General features: G+C 46.0%; 1 protein-coding gene across 2 annotated transcripts; it reads left to right on the top strand.

The window, feature by feature from the left end:
* The first annotated feature begins 5,097 nt into the window (after positions 1-5,097).
* On the top strand, positions 5,098-14,797 carry si:dkey-174i8.1 (arylsulfatase I). 2 transcript variants are annotated; one of them, XM_024424847.2, is made up of 4 exons: positions 5,098-5,587; positions 10,768-11,562; positions 11,887-12,219; positions 12,458-14,797. In XM_024424847.2, exons 2-4 carry the CDS (start codon positions 11,264-11,266, stop codon positions 13,551-13,553), a joined length of 1,728 nt encoding a protein of 575 aa, XP_024280615.1. In that variant the 5' UTR covers positions 5,098-5,587; positions 10,768-11,263; the 3' UTR covers positions 13,554-14,797. The 2 variants fall into 2 exon arrangements, with proteins under 2 accessions (XP_024280615.1, XP_042179502.1); XM_042323568.1 differs by lacking the exon at positions 5,098-5,587 and having other exon boundaries at positions 10,258-11,562.
* Positions 14,798-16,975: the final 2,178 nt, after the last annotated feature.

The raw sequence follows: 16,975 nt of genomic DNA, 5'->3' as shown, positions 1-16,975 counted from the left end.
TCTTTCCGATTTGGTCCTGCCGTACATACCTACACGTACGCTACGGTCACAAGACGCAGGCCTCCTAATTGTCCCTAGAATTTCTAAGCAAACAGCTGGAGGCAGGGCTTTCTCCTATAGAGCTCCATCTTTATGGAATTGTCTTTACTGAAGACTCATCTCTTCAGTAGGTTGTATGATTCAGTGTAGTCTGGCCCAGGAGTGTGAAGTTGAATGGAAAGGCTCTGGAGCAACGGACCGCCCTTGCTGTCTCTGCCTGGCCGGTTCCCCTCCACTGGGATTCTCTGCCTCTAACCCTATTACAGGGGCTGAGTCACTGGCTTACTGGTGCTCTTCCATGCCTTCCCTAGGAGGGGTGCGTCACTTGAGTGGGTTGAGTCACTGACGTGATCTTCCTGTCTGGGTTGGCACCCCCCCTTGGGTTGTGCCGTGGCAGAGATCTTTGTGGGCTATACTCGGCCTTGTCTCAGGATGGTAAGTTGGTGGTTGAAGATATCCCTCTAGTGGTGTGGGGGCTGTGCTTTGGCAAAGTGGGTGGGGTTATATCCTGCCTGTTTGGCCCTGTCTGGAGGTATCATCGGATGGGGCCACAGTGTCACCTGACCCCTCCTGTCTCAGCCTCCAGTATTTATGCTGCAGTAGTTTATGTGTCGGGGGGCTAGGGTCAGTCTGTTATATCTGGAGTATTTTTCCTGTCCTATCCGGTGTCCTGTGTGAATTTAAGTATGCTCTTTCTAATTCTCTCTTTCGTTCTTTCTCTCTCTCGGAGGACCTGAGCCCTAGGACCATGCCTCAGGACTACCTGGCATGATGACTCCTTGCTATCCCCAGTCCACCTGTCCGTGCTGCTGCTCCAGTTTCAACTGTTCTGCCTGCGGCTATGGAACCCTGACCTGTTTACCCGACGTGCTACCTTGTCCCAGACCTGCTGTTTTCAACTCTCTAGAGACAACAGGTGCGGTAGAGATACTCTCAATGATCGGCTATGAAAAGCCAACTGACATTTACTCCTGAGGTGCTGACTTGTTGCACCCTCGACAACTACTGTGATTATTATTATTTGATCATGCTGGTAATTTATGAACATTTGAACATCTTGGCCATGTTCTGATAATCTCCACCCGGCACAGCCAGAAGAGGACTGGCCACCCCTCATAGCCTGGTTCCTCTCTAGGTTTCTTCCTAGGTTTTGGCCTTTCTAGGGAGATTTTCCTAGCCACCGTGCTTCTACACCTGCTTTGCTGGCTGTTTGGGGTTTTAGGCTGGGTTTCTGTACAGCACTTTGATATATCAGCAGATGTAAGAAGGGCTATATAAATACATTTGTTTTGATTTGGACAGCCACATCATATTTAGCTCACGTTGATTGGACTGAATTGTTTTTGGTATATTTTAGTTGTCATTGTATTAGACTAAGCATACTGTAGGTGATTTGATGATGTTGAAATGTTGAAGTTGCAATGGTGCTGGAACAGTGGAGGCAGCTCCTGTTTTCTTCGCAACTTGCGTTAACTTTCTGTGATTCTAAATCAATAGTTGTTTAGCAGTCCGAAAAGGTCGGAAACATTAACTTGCTTGACCATGCTGTAGGTCTGTTTGTTACATGCAATGTGCTTTGTGGACTTCACCGGACAGAGGTTGCTCTCTGGTTTTGTGATGAAGGTGTGGTTGAATTTATTCTGCCATTGCGTCTTCTTGTCTCGGCCTCTTCTTGTCACTGCATCTCAGTGCTAGAGGTGTCACTACAGACCCTGGTTCGATTCCAGGCTGTATCACAACCTGCTGTGATTGGGAGTCCCATAGGACAGCGCACAATTGGCCCAGCGTCGTCCGGGTTTGGCCGGGTTAAGCAGTCAATGTAAATAAGAATTTGATCTTTAACTGTCTTGCCTAGTTAAATAAAGGTTTAAAAAAATTATACAAATATATCACAGTTGCAAGGCATATGAACTAACAGGTCATAGAGCCAACAACGCGTTTATCACAAAACATAGGTTGTAATATGGCTTTTTTTTCTGGCTTCCCCGGTGATTTTACCCACTCACAGCTACTGCCTGTGTCAGCTGCTTAGTGGCATGGACCTGAGAGAGCCATGTGGCCCTCTTTGACCCATGCCTGCTGCCAGCTGTGAGTCACACACCTGTGCATGTGCATGCACACATGCACGTACACAAAAACACACACACAGCTTTCTCATGGGCCAGCTGGTTGACTGCCTGTCAGTGAAGTATGTGTGTACAGTGCCTTGCGAAAGTATTCGGCCCCCTTGAACTTTGCGACCTTTTGCCACATTTCAGGCTTCAAACATAAAGATATAAAACTGTATTTTTTTGTGAAGAATCAGCAACAAGTGGGACACAATCATGAAGTGGAACGACATTTATTGGATATTTCAAACTTTTTTAACAAATCAAAAACTGAAAAATTGGGCGTGCAAAATTATTCAGCCCCCTTAAGTTAATACTTTGTAGCGCCACCTTTTGCTGCGATTACAGCTGTAAGTCGCTTGGGGTATGTCTCTATCAGTTTTGCACATCGAGAGACTGAAATTGTTTCCCATTCCTCCTTGCAAAACAGCTTGAGCTCAGTGAGGTTGGATGGAGAGCATTTGTGAACAGCAGTTTTCAGTTCTTTCCACAGATTCTCGATTGGATTCAGGTCTGGACTTTGACTTGGCCATTCTAACACCTGGATATGTTTATTTTTGAACCATTCCATTGTAGATTTTGCTTTATGTTTTGGATCATTGTCTTAGGTCTTTTGCAGACTCCATCAGGTTTTCTTCCAGAATGGTCCTGTATTTGGCTCCATCCATCTTCCCATCAATTTTAACCATCTTCCCTGTCCCTGCTGAAGAAAAGCAGGCCCAAACCATGATGCTGCCACCACCATGTTTGACAGTGGGGATGGTGTGTTCAGGGTGATGAGCTGTGTTGCTTTTACGCCAAACATAACGTTTTGTATTGTTGCCAAAAAGTTCAATTTTGGTTTCATCTGACCAGAGCACCTTCTTCCACATGTTTGGTGTGTCTCCCAGGTGGCTTGTGGCAAACTTTAAACAACACTTTTTATGGATATCTTTAAGAAATGGCTTTCTTCTTGCCACTCTTCCATAAAGGCCAGATTTGTGCAATATATGACTGATTGTTGTCCTATGGACAGAGTCTCCCACCTCAGCTGTAGATCTCTGCAGTTCATTCAGAGTGATCATGGGCCTCTTGGCTGCATCTCTGATCAGTCTTCTCCTTGTATGAGCTGAAAGTTTAGAGGGACGGCCAGGTCTTGGTAGATTTCCAGTGGTCTGATACTCCTTCCATTTCAATATTATCGCTTGCACAGTGCTCCTTGGGATGTTTAAAGCTTGGGACATCTTTTTGTATCCAAATCCGGCTTTAAACTTCTTCACAACAGTATCTCGGAGCTGCCTGGTGTGTTCCTTGTTCTTCATGATGCTCTCTGCGCTTTTAACGGACCTCTGAGACTATCACAGTGCAGGTGCATTTATACGGAGACTTGATTACACACAGGTGGATTGTATTTATCATCATTAGTCATTTAGGTCAACATTGGATCATTCAGAGATCCTCACTGAACTTCTGGAGAGAGTTTGCTGCACTGAAAGTAAAGGGGCTGAATAATTTTGCACGCCCAATTTTTCAGTTTTTGATTTGTTAAAAAAGTTTGAAATATCCAATAAATGTCGTTCCACTTCATGATTGTGTCCCACTTGTTGTTGATTCTTCACAAAAAATACTGTTTTATATCTTTATGTTTGAAGCCTGAAATGTGGCAAAAGGTCGCAAAGTTCAAGGGGGCCGAATACTTTCGCAAGGAACTGTATATTGTAACCATCCTCATGTGGTCTCTCTCTATGGAAGGGCACTATGAGGAGAAACTCTTACCTTCATAATGAAAGAAACCCTCTTCAAACTTGAGATGACATTTTTCAGCAGCATTGGGTCGTGCATTGGCAGTGGTGTAAAGTACTTTAGTAAAAATACTTTAAAGTACTACTTAAGTAGTTTTGTGGGGAATCTGTGCTTTAATTTACTATTTATATTTTTGCCAACTTTTACTTTTACTTCACTACATTCCTAAAGAAAAGAATGTGCTTTTTACTACATACATTTTTCCTGACACCCAAAAGTACTCGTTACATTTTGACAGGAAAATGGTCCAATTCACACACTTATCAAGAGAACATCCCTGGTCATCCCCTGCCTCTGATCTGGCGGACTCACTAAACACAAATGCATGGTTTATAAATTATGTCTAAGTGTTGGAGTGTGCCCCTACTATCCGGGCAACAAAAAAAAGAGAGAAAATTGTGCTGTCTGGTTTGCTTAATAGAAGGGATTTGAAATTATTTATACTTTTAATTTTGATACTTAAGTACATTTTAGCAATTCCGTTTACTTTTGATACTTAAGTATATTTAAAACCAAATACTTTTATACTTTTACTCAAGTAGTATTTTATTGGGTGACTTTCACTTTTACTTGAGTCATTTTCTATTAATTAAGGTAACTTTACTTTTACTCAAGTATGACATAGAATACCTCCACCACTGTTCAAAGAACCCTACACCCCTTACTACAGGGATATCCGCGCAACAGTCTGCATGCATTGCTCTGTTAAGCCACCGGATGGCGGTGTCACCAATTGGCCAAAGACTTTTCTAACTGAACCAAGATAGACCAAAGCCTGTCGTTTCAAATGGTAACAAAGCAGCCATAGTGGGCAGAACAAGCAAGGAGATGAGAAGAGCCAACCACGAGCTAGCGAGATCCGATTCCCGCGTTCTAGCAAACATTTGCATATTTCCGTTGGGGAACGCCTACTCTGTGAAGTGCGCGTATGCAATAACTCGTTGATCTATCTGTGCATCGAGCAGCCCCCAACACAGTGAGCAGACTGATTACTGTGTTTTCAGACCTTTCCAGGGACAAATTCAGCTACTTTTCAAGCTGCCTTTGGGGAGTTTTGACACCGAGGATTTCTATGGTTTTGACAGCATTTAGGGCCTTTTCCAATATATTCTGCTGCACATGAGAGAGGGAGAAGCTGTCTGCGCAACAGAAGTCACAGACACAGGCAGATAAAAACAGGGAGGGGGTGTGCGGAGGGAGAGGGGGGTGCCGCAGCAAGACAAATTGTTGCTCTTGGAGTCATCGCGGTAATAGCAAAACGTCATCTAGCGACAAATCAAGGAGCCAATAGCGATTCTCACTGAAAAATAGTTAGCAACACTGGCTGCAGAGGCAGCAATGGGGCTGTGTAATCCTCTTCCTTATTGATCAGTCTAACGGAGCGACGCTCTTCAGGGGACAGGCTTGATGGGGAGGATGCAATCACGGGCCTATGAGGAAAGAATAGAAAGTACAGTACAGCACAAACTAGTTAATTTAACAAAGTTTTTCATTTCATGCAATGATGGAATGGTGTTGAAAGGCTTGTTTTTGGTATGGTCCTTGTCTTGCTTTGAATATTATATTTCCTATGGAAATGGAGATTAATGGGGAAAGAATTGGGTTTCCATTGTGATACCCAAAATGATACCAGAGTACTACTGGGACTGCATTACAAGGTCAGTGGCAGGATCACCTTCACATAGTTTTGATTGTTAGACTATGGGAGGTGCACAGTACTACATACAGCCATGACTACATGGAACTCTATTCCACATCAAGTAACACATGCAGTAAAAACAGATACAAATACACCTTATGGGGACTGTTTAGACACACACACACACACACGGACACGCATACACACACACACGATAATATACGCATTATACACACACGTACACATGGATTTTGTGTTGTAGATATGTGGTAGTAGAGTAGTGGCCTGAGGGCACACACTTAATGTGTTGTGAAATCTGTTGTGAAATGTATTGTATTTCAAAATATTTCAAAAATGGTATAGAAGTGCCTTGATTTTTTTGGGCCCCAGGAAGAGTAACTGCTGCCTTGGCAGTAACTAATGGAGGTCCATAATAAATACAAATATAGTGCAGCGAGTTTTACATGATTCTTACTGACATGTGTCATGTTTGATGTCCTCCACTGCTTCTGTCTGTCTGTCTCTTTAATCGTCTGTGACCTCAGTGGTTCTCATCTCCACTTCATTTCAATTGCTGATGACTGGTTACCACTGTGGTTTTCTCCACCGCTTGCTAACACCCACAAAACGTATAACCAAGAACAAGGTAGCGTCTCTGTCAGAAATCAGTGTGTTGTGAATGTATGTATTACCTCAGACATTTTTTTTGTAGGATGAGAATGAAAACCCTATTTATCAAGATACATCTCTCTCTCTCCCTGAGATCTGCCAGTCTGCCTGAGACCCTGCCTGCCTGCCATATATACTCTTATTTCTTCCCAGAACATGTCTGTGAGTTCACTGGTGTCTATGTCATGGAGAACACACGTGCTTGCACGCTAGGCAGAAGAGGCAGCAGGCACCATGACACAGAGTCAATTCACACACAGCCTAGGGTACAATTATTTAAGCCTAGCTCTTCTGCCCATGGTAAACAGAAATCACCAAATTGTTTTGTCTGACATGATCCTACCACATTCGGAGAGGCTTCTTTTCAGCTCACCAAAACATTTATAATACTGTAATTTTTGTCTTTTTGAAAACTGGTAGATGTTATTTCTGTATGTTTGGTTATTTCACATCTATCTGTGGCTCCTTGGAGAGCAGCCAGGCAGAGGAAGGAGCAGCACATTACCCTGCACTTGCCTAATACAGCCACCCTCTCCCCCAAGAAGACAGTTGTCACTTTCCATGAACCTCTCCCTATCCAACTCCGGGTTTGCTCCTTACTGCCAAGACTTGATCTACACTGATGGCTCTGTGCAACAACTGTTCTTTTTTTGAGTGTTTGTCTGTTTATGTTCCTGTCTCCAATCTCCCACTTCTCCCTCTAGTACCGTTGTTTCTCTCCCCCCTCCCTCCTCCCACTGCTCCCCACACCTCCTCTGTGTATGACTATAACAAAATAATACAAAATAAAAAAAGGGCTGTGAAATCAAATAAAATAGCTACCGTATCTGCTTTGGCCCTATTGTAGGAAATGTACTTCTTTCTGTGGCATTGATTTTCTCTCAGCTTTATGGGAAAGTAGTGTTGTGGGGGCGAACCAGAGACCGGCTGGTCGATAGGCCCACAAAGTGGAAGGCAGCCAGGATATGTTGCTCACTATACAGGATGCGATGTTTCTGTACTCGCTTGATCACAAGATAGAGTTCACTGTTTGTGTACGTATGGGAAGTTGAATTGTCATCAATGGTGGTTTCGTTCAATTGGTATTAAGTAATGAAAGACAAATATTTTGTTGAAACGTCATATTTGCTTCAGATCTTAATAGTGAGGGAATGTCCTCTGAAATAGGACCTGATTGTCTGGTACTACTGCACTCTACTAGGTTGACTTACCCTAATGAAGATCTACTCTCTGTCAGATAATGTACTTTTAATAATCCAGCTATAAGTGTGACATTCTGATCCAACTACAGGCTTCAGAACTGAAAATAAATCTTTCATCATTACTTCAATTTGACCACTAATAGGCCTAATATAACTAATACTGTATTGAGAAAATATTCCTTGATAAATCTTCTCTTCTGGGAATTGAATGAGCGCAAAACCGACACTTTCCTGTGGTTACAGAAAGGTAACTTAATAAATCAGTATGATTCGGCGTGTGAGCATCAGGCCGTCCGACAGATCTATTGATGCTCTGTGTTTTTGGGGCGACAGGGTAGCCTAGTGGTTAGAGCGTTGGACTAGTAACCGGAAGGTTGCAAGTTCAAACCCCCGAGCTGACAAGGTACAAATCTGTCGTTCTGCCCCTGAACAGGCAGTTAACCCACTGTTCCTAGGCTGTCATTGAAAATAAGAATTTGTTCTTAACTGACTTGCCTGGTTAAATAAAGGTCAAATTAAAAAAATTCAAAGCAGCAGCTGATTAAACTGAAATGTGAGGCTTTAAAGCCTTTCACGTGTTGCTTTAAAGCAGCAGCTGTGTCTCTAGACGGCACTGTACTTGTCAATGCAGCTGGAGCTTGGGGTTGTACTTGACCTTGTGGCCAGGAGGTGTCAACATTGTGTTTCACTGTGAACTATACAGATGCAAGATCATAATTTGAGACAATTTACTACAGGAAAGGGAAACCTAGTCAGAACTGAATGCATTCAACCAAAATGTGTCTTCAGCATTTAACCCTAACCCGTCTTAATCAACGTCATCGGTGCCCGGGGAGCAATTGTTGTTAGGGGTTAACTGCCTCACTCAAGGGCAGAACGGCATATTTTTTTCACCTTACCGGCTGCCCATGTTGCGAACCAGCGACTTTTCGGTTACTGGCCCAACACTCTTAACCGCTAGGGTACCTGCCGCAGCAGGAAAATAGTCCTACAGCAACAGGAAATGTGCATTATTATGTGGATTATATTTATTGGAATTTATTTTAGGGGTTGATAAATTTTTTTGCAAGGGAAAATCAGGTGAAATTTCAAAGTGGAAATTGTCAACTTCACAAGCCTTTTTAAACCTCAAATACACTACACGTTTCAAATGTCCTGCAAAAAGTTATCCTGCAACAGGGCGATCAAATTAAGATCATACATCTGTATCATCCACATGTTTTTCAATAGCTTTTGGAGGAGTTTCAAAACCATTATAAATTCAGCAACAACAAAAAACGTCCTCTTACTGTCAACTGCATTTATTTTCAGCAAACTTAACGTGTAAATATGTGTATGAACATAACAAGATTCAACAACTGAGACATAAACTGAACAAGTTCCACAGACATGTGACTAACAGAAATGGCATAATGTGTCCCTGAATAAAGGGGGGTCAAAATCAAAAGTAACAGTCAGGATCCACCAGTCGCATTAAGTACTGCATCTCCTCCTCATGGACTGCACCAGATTTGCCAGTTCTTGCTGTGAGATGTTACCCCACTCTTCCACCAAGGCACCTGCAAGTTCCCGGACATTTCTGGGGGTAATGGCCCTAGCCCTCACCCTTTCGATCCAACAGGTCCCAGACGTGCTCAATGGACTTGAGATCTGGGCTCTTCGCTGGCCATGGCAGAACACTGACATGCCTGTCTTGCAGGAATTCACGCACAGAGCAAGCAGTATGGCTGGTGGCATTGTCATGCTGGAGGGTCATGTCAGGATGAGTCTGCAGGAAGGGTACCACATGAGGGAGGAGGATGTCTTCCCTGTAACGCACAGCGATTGATTGATTGATAGATTGCCTGCAATGACAACAAGCTCAGTCCGATGATGCTGTGACACACCACCCCAGACCATGATGGACCCTCCACCTCCAAATCGATCCCGCTCCAGAGTACAGGCCTCGGTGTAACGCTCATTCCTTCGACGATAAACGCAAATCCAACTGTCCTTCATGGTGAGTCAAAACCACAACTTGTCATTGAAGAGCACTTTTTGCCAGTCCTGAGTTTGTGCCCATAGGCGATGCTGTTGCCAGTGATGTCTGGTGAGGACCTGCCTTACAGCAGGCTTACAAGCCCTCAGTCCAGCCTCTCTCAGCCTATTGTGGACAGTCTGAGCACTGATGGAGGGATTGTGCGTTCCTGGTGTAACTCGGGCAGTTGTTGTTGCCATCCTGTACCTGTCCCACTGGTGTGATTTTCGGATGTACCAATCCTGTGCAGGTGTTGTTACACATGGTCTGCCACTGCGAGGACGATCAGCTGTCCGTCCTGTCTCCCTGTAGCACTGTCTTAGACGTCTCACAGTACGGACATTGCAATTTATTGCCCTGGCCACATCTGCAGTCCTCATGCCTCCTTGCAGCATGCCTAAGGCATGTTCACACAGATGAGCAGGGACCCTGGGCATCTTTCTTTTGGTGTTTTTCAGAGTCAGTAGAAAGGCCTCTTTAGTGTCCTAAGTTTTCACAACTGTGACCTTAATTTTTTTTTTTAACCTTTATTTAACTAGGCAAGTCAGTTAAGAACAAATTCTTATTTTCAATGACGGCCTAGGAACAGTGGGTTAACTGCCTGTTCAGGGGCAGAACGACAGATTTGTACCTTGTCAGCTCGGGGGTTTGAACTTGCAACCTAGTCCAACGATCTAACCACTAGGCTACCCTGCCGCCTGCGTGCCTACTGTCTGTAAACTGTTAGTGTCTTAACGATCGTTCCACAGGTGCATGTTCATTAATTGTTTATGGTTCATTGAACAAGCATGGGAAACAGTGTTTAAACCCTTTACAATGAAGATTTGTGAGGTTATTTGGATTTTTTGTAATTCTTTGAAAGACATTGTCCTGAATAAGGGACGTTTCTTTTTTGCTGAGTTTATGTGTGTGTGTGTGTGTGTGTGTGTGTGTGTGTGTGTGTGTGTGTGTGAGTACGTGCGTGACCCTTTTTGCATGAACTCTTTTGACTCATCACACATGCTGTTGCTACTGTTTATTATCTATCCTGTTGCCTAGTTACTTTACCCTTACCTATATGTACCTATCTACCTCAATTACCCCCTACCCCTGCACATCAACTTAGTACTGGTACCCAGTGTAAATAGCCAAGTTATCGTTACTCACTGTGTGTTTATTCCTTCTGTTAATATTTTTCAATATTTTCTCTCTGCATTGTTGGGAAGGGACCATATGTAAGCATTTCACTGTTAGACTACACCTGTTGTTTACGAGGCACGTGACAAATAACATTTGATTTTGTGTGTTTGTGTGTGTGTGTGTGTGTGCCAGCCAGTGGCCCAGTTCTGCCCAGTCGACCCAGGAGGCGCCTGTAGGGGTAGAAAAATGTGGCAAGTTGCTGTGAAGGGGAAGCCTATGTACCTACGACTAGACACACACACACACACAGCCCAGACAGACACAACCTAGACAGAACTTGAGACAGAGCAGTGTGAGGGACACTAAGTGTGACACACACCAAACTATCTCACAGACAGCGACATTATCCAGTACCCTCACCTACTCGCAGCACATCAAGGACGTCTTATGCAACGTGGAGATGAATAGGGAGACAACAGAGAGGTAGGGGCAAGAAAGATCAATCCTTTTTCTGGTGTACGTACACTCACTATGCTCCCCCTGCAACTCAGTGGCCTCAACAGGTAGCCTCCTGCATTCACCACCCCCACTGTTTGTGCAGACAGAGCACAGGGAGGGCTCCGCAAGGCTGCTCTAAATCGGAGTAACAGATCCCAGACAGAGACTAACCTCCAGACTGACGATAGTTATGAGAGGGGCTGTCGAGTCGGGCTTCCCCCTGCTCGGAGTGGCCGTACTAGGCTTTCTCTGCTGCATGCGAGGGGGTCAGACCCAGGATGACTCGGGCTCTGGGAGGATCCCAGGCACCATGCCTCCCCACCTCATCTTCATCCTGGCGGATGACCAGGGCTATGGGGACGTGGGCTACCATGGCTCGGACATCCACACTCCGGTCCTGGACCAGCTGGCTGGAGAAGGGGTGAAGCTGGAGAACTACTATGTCCAGCCGATCTGCTCACCCTCACGCAGCCAGCTTATGACCGGGCGGTGAGTAATGTACTTAGTGTACTGCACTGGCTTATTAGGTCTATCTAGTGTTATCCGGAATGATCTAATTCCTCTCACACTTCTATGCATTCCTATAACCTTTCTTCTAAATAGAGGACTGATCTGTCAACACATTGCATTTTGTTGTGAATAGACATGTACTGTATGTGTTTAGAACAAATGTGTGAAGGTGGTGATGTTGATCCCTGTCAATAAATGGGAGGGATGTCTCACTGGTTCTGGGAATCTTTCCCTTTGTGGTTTGGGAAATCTACATAATCTTGGCTTCGCCCTGACCTCCACTCCACTTCCCGTTTCTTCCAGGTACCAGATTCACACGGGCCTCCAGCATTCTATCATCCGGGCACGCCAGCCGCTGTGCCTGCCCCCGGATGCGCCCACCCTGGCTGAGCGGCTGCAGGAAGCGGGCTACAGCACCCACATGGTAGGAAAGTGGCACCTGGGCTTCTGCCGGCCGGGCTGCCTGCCCACGGGCCGCGGCTTCCAGAGCTTCCTGGGCTCCCTGACTGGCAGCGGTGACCACTTCTCCTACCAGAGCTGTGACCAGGCTGAGGCCTGCGGCTTCGACCTGCACGATGGGGAGAGACCAGCCTGGGAGATGAGCGGTAACTACTCCACAACGCTCTACATAGAGAGGTGAGGCCAGGTCTTACACACATCTGGTGATATTTATGAGAAGGAGCTTATCTAGTAGTAAACACTATTGTTCATGTTGGAAACGGAATGAAGAGGTTTTTAGAGTGATTTGCATTTGATTAGAATTGTGAGGTTGTAGATTCCGAGGTTTGGACACTACGGAATCTATGTATTTTACATAATGTCTCAGTTATATAAAGATGTAACCCAGAACTGGTTGCCTCCTCTTTCTATCCAGGGTTAAGAAGATCCTGAGGGCCCATGACCCCCGGAAGCCCCTCTTCCTGTACCTGGCCCTCCAGGCAGTCCACACACCCCTCCAGGCACCAGACCACTTTCTGCAACGCTACAGTGCCCTGGACAACCGCCCGCGGCGACTCTACGCAGCCATGGTGAGCTGTGTTGACGAGGGTGTGGGGGCGCTGGTGCAGGAGCTGAGGACTCGTGGCCTCTACCAGAACTCTGTCCTGGTCTACTCCTCAGACAATGGGGGCCAGCCCCTCTCTGGGGGCTGCAACTGGCCCCTGCGTGGGGGGAAGGGCACGTACTGGGAGGGGGGAGTACGGGCGGTGGGTTTCGTCCACAGCCCACTCCTGAAGAGGAAAGGAACGGTGAGCAAGGCACTGATCCATGTTTCTGACTGGTACCCAACCCTGCTGTCTCTGGCGGGGGCACCGGAGAAGGACAGAGGCCAGCTGGACGGCCACAATGTGTGGGGGGCCATCAGCCAGGGGCTGCCTTGCCCCCGCACCGAGATCCTGTTCAACATCGACCCGGTATCCCGACGGCCTGGGGAGGCAGACTCCAGGACCCTGGCCCTTAATGGCTTTGGCATCTGGGACACGGCATTGCGGGCGGCAATTCGGGCCGGGGACTGGAAGTTGCTGACGGGAAATGTGGGTGATGGGGACTGGGTGCCCCCTCAGACCCTGCCCGGGGGGCCCCATCAGTGGCAGGGCATGGAGAAACGTCGGGACCAGAGGGGGAAGTCTGTGTGGCTTTTCAACATCACTGCTGACCCTTATGAGAGGTCAGACCTAGCCGATGCAAGGCCTGAGGTGGTCAAAATACTGCTGGCCAGGCTGGCCGAGTACAACCAGACGGCCGTGCCGCCCCGAAACCCCCCCGATGACCACATGGCGGACCCCCAGCTCCATGGGGGGGTGTGGACACCATGGCTGGGTGAGCCAGGCAGCGAGGGGCCAGAGGGCAGCGGGGAGGGAGGGAAAGGGAAGGCAAAGAGTAGTAAAATGAGGCACTGTAAGGTGTGCAAACTGAAAGCCCTCTTTAAGAAGGTGGGCTCCCGGATGCAGAGGTCCTCTCTCTTCTTTTAGTCCACAGAGGGAGGGAAGGAGCACGTGGATGTACGGGCAGGACTGACCGGCCTACATGAGACTGGATCTTAGTCACTGGCTGTCCCCTGGCCACTAAGTAGGGTGACTTTGTGCAACTGTGGGATTGATGTTGAGAGTGATGTTTTGATGTCTCATCTGCCCATGAACAGAAGGACACGATCAGAATGACACTCGGACACCCAGAGAGATATTTCTTTCATTTGTTGTTTTGTTATTTGTACGTGGTGATAGAATGGACCTTCTAGGCTACACACTGCTTATCAAATATTTCTCTGTTCCCAAACCAACTCTAAACAACACCTCACTGCATCAAAATTCTAAAGTGGGTACTGGCCAGCATAAGCTAAGCCAGAGATACTGTGGCTGTTGTGCTGTTACAGTACAGTACACCTATAGTTTAAGCCATGTTCCAGACATATGTAGCTCATACTGTAAGTAAGTGTGATATGCCAGCTGGCAAATCCCAGACTGTGAAATAATGCAGATGTAACTGGATCAGACTGGATCAGGGTGACACAGGTTTGGACATGCAACAATACAGAAGCCAGATCAGATCAGATGTGAACCTTGCATCTCTTGACTGTAAGCCATTTGTGTAGAAAGGAATGTGTGATTATGCATGTACTGGAGATAATGTAGGCTATGTTCAGCAATCCTGCAGCAATCCCACACACAGGACAGAGAAACACTCTTTATTTCTCATTTCCATCAGTATGACGGAGTGTGCACCAAGCTGCCTACTACTTCCCTGCCTCCTCCTCTCTAGCCAAGTCTCACCCTTCCCTCTTGTCCTCTCTCCCTATCTTTCACTAATTTCATCTAATTCTCTCTTGCTCCTTGCCTCTTTCCCACAGCAGTAGGAAACCTTTCTTCATCCTCCTCCTCCTCTCTCTTCGTCATCTTCTTCTCGTCTTCTTCCTCCTCAGTCTTTCTCGTTTCATTCAGAGATCAGGTCAGTTCACAAGTGATAGGGAGGATGAATATGTTTGTGAGAAATGAGAACAGATATGAAGAGTTACATAAACAGCAAGGAGGAGGAGGAGGAGAAGGAGGAAGGCTCCCTAGGGGGGCAGCAAGGCCATTTGAAGCATTCCTTGTCTTATCTGTATTCTCCTCATTTGTGAAGATGAACATGTCATAACATTACCAGTAAGTGCCTATGTATAATTTGATGCTAACCAAAATGTGTTCTGCCTTTTGCTGCTTTCCATTTATAAATACTATTTGACAGAATGTGTGGGCGGTTTGTCACTTGTGTTGAGCTTCTGTGTGTATGTGTTTATGTGCATGTGTGTGTGTGTGTGTGTGTGTGTGTGTGTGTGTGTGTGTGTGTGTGTGCACACATTCCATGTAGATACATGCATAGTACTATCCTTGCAGCCAACATACTGAAATTGGAATCTGGGAATGAGATGAGCCACTTAGAGGCCCCGTCAGTCTGTGTCAAAAGGCACATAGCGAGTTATTTCCTGTGAAGTGACACAGTGGGTCCTGCAGGAATGAGGAACTGACAGAACCTATAAATCGCTGAAGTGTCCAGAAGGCCAGCTGGGAGGAAGTGACCTGTAATGAGCTCACAGCGACAATGGCAGATGAAACAGTCTGATATGTTCAGAGTTGGGCTCTCGGCCTTCAAATACCTCTAGCGTGTTGAGTCAACAGGAAAGAAAGGGTTGTTGCCCTGGAGTGAAGTCGTGTGTAGTACACATGAAGATCGTGTGGATAGTAGATACATACTGTAATATAAACACACTGAAACACAGTTAAATAGCCACTCTTTAAAACTGTGTAATGACAATGAATGGGCAGAAACACATTGACAGTGTCCATTGGTAAAGGGTCACCTATTAACCCTGGGAATTGCTCTGATGTCCTTTTAATGGGTCATTAGAATAATCCTATGGTGTTGTAATCCACAGAGACAGCCAATGGGGGTACAGTAGTGATATCCGATAGCTGCCAGGAAAAGGGGAAGGAACAGCTTTGATGCAGATACCTCCATGTCTTCTGTTGGGGTTTCACCATCTGATTGCCGATAATGCCTTGCTCATTCTTTCGCTGTGGTGAAAGACAGACCGACTCAGATACAGTATAGCATACTTCATGTATTGTTTTTCGTTGGTGATGACAATTTCATGCTCAGCCTTACTCTGTGTAGATAGAGTGATAACAAACAGGCATTTGGACAGAAGTGCAGAATTGAGTACAGTCCTTTCCTCTAAAAGAGAGAGTCGATAGGGCTGGATGAGGGAGGCGATGCTCTCATCTCTTGAATCCTTGCCCATCCTCTACTCATCAGCTGTGCTCTACACACCATTTCAAAGTTCACTCCTTCCTGGGAGGATGACCTAGGAAGAGAGGAGGGGCCACCCACCAACCAAATTGGCATAATTCTTGTTGAGTGAGTCACTCAACCTCAATGGTTCCACTACTGCATCTCTCTCCACTCCTGTGTGGCGGAGTTGTTTGCTGTGGAACGTAGAAGCTCTGGAGGTGTCTGCTACGCATAGAAATAATGCAATGTAATACGATGACGACAGAGCAACAAAAACAGGAAGTTAGGGGAGGGCTTTATTGTCTCAGTTTATGAGAGGCTTTTTCCTCACTCAGCTCAAATATGGCTCTGCTGCCCAATTGGGGGTGTGTGTGTGTGTGTGTGTGTGTGTGTGTGTGTGTGTGTGTGTGTGCGTGTGTACGTGTGTGTGTGTACGTGTGTGTACGTGTGTGTGTGTGTGTGTACGTGTGTACGTGTGTGTGTGTGTGTGCGCGAAATGTACACGTGGTGTGGATGTGGTTTTCCTCACTCAGCTCAAATTTGACTCTGCTGCCCAATTGTGTGTGTGTGTGTGTGACATGTACACGTGGTGTGGATGAAGGACTCGTGACCAATTTAAGAAGAACAATCAAGGCTTATACGTATGGGGACTAGTCTGAACTCGAGACCTTTTGATATGCCTTCACCTAAGGTACTGTATACCAGTTATAACACTTACCGCTTCACAACAGCTTTACATCTAGGAGACGACCACCCTTGCAGCAATACACCAGCCCTGGAATACATAATAAGTACACATATTATTGGCAATTGGCAATGAGGCGGCAGGTAGCCTAGTGGTTAGCGCATTGGACTTGTAACCAGAAGGGTTGCAAGATCAAATCCTTGAGTTGACGAGGTAAAAATCTTTTGTTCTGCCCCTGAACAAGGCAGTTAACCCACTGTTCCTAGGCTGTCATTGAAAATAACTGACTTGCCTAGTTAAATGAAGGTAAATGAAATGTGTTACATTCAGGAGATGTCAAAGGGCACTGAATCGGACACTATTTTTCCATATTAGGCAGATGCATTCCTTCACCCATGATGCATACAGCTTTTATTTGGCAGAGGGGAAAGTGGCTAACAG

Source organism: Oncorhynchus tshawytscha, linkage group LG06, assembly GCF_018296145.1.
Source record: "Oncorhynchus tshawytscha isolate Ot180627B linkage group LG06, Otsh_v2.0, whole genome shotgun sequence".
Classification (NCBI taxonomy): domain Eukaryota; kingdom Metazoa; phylum Chordata; class Actinopteri; order Salmoniformes; family Salmonidae; genus Oncorhynchus; species Oncorhynchus tshawytscha.
The sequence above is the reverse complement of the archived record's forward strand: the minus strand, read 5'-3'. Positions and strand labels throughout refer to the sequence as shown.

Bases quoted from the DNA above. Each gene is read 5' to 3' on its own strand.
- si:dkey-174i8.1 (XM_024424847.2), top strand. From the start codon at position 11,264: ATGAGAGGGGCTGTCGAGTCGGGCTTCCCCCTGCTCGGAGTGGCCGTA. The intron at 11,563-11,886 runs GTGAGTAATGTA...CGTTTCTTCCAG, and splicing joins AGCCAGCTTATGACCGGGCG to GTACCAGATTCACACGGGCC. The intron at 12,220-12,457 runs GTGAGGCCAGGT...CTTTCTATCCAG, and splicing joins ACAACGCTCTACATAGAGAG to GGTTAAGAAGATCCTGAGGG.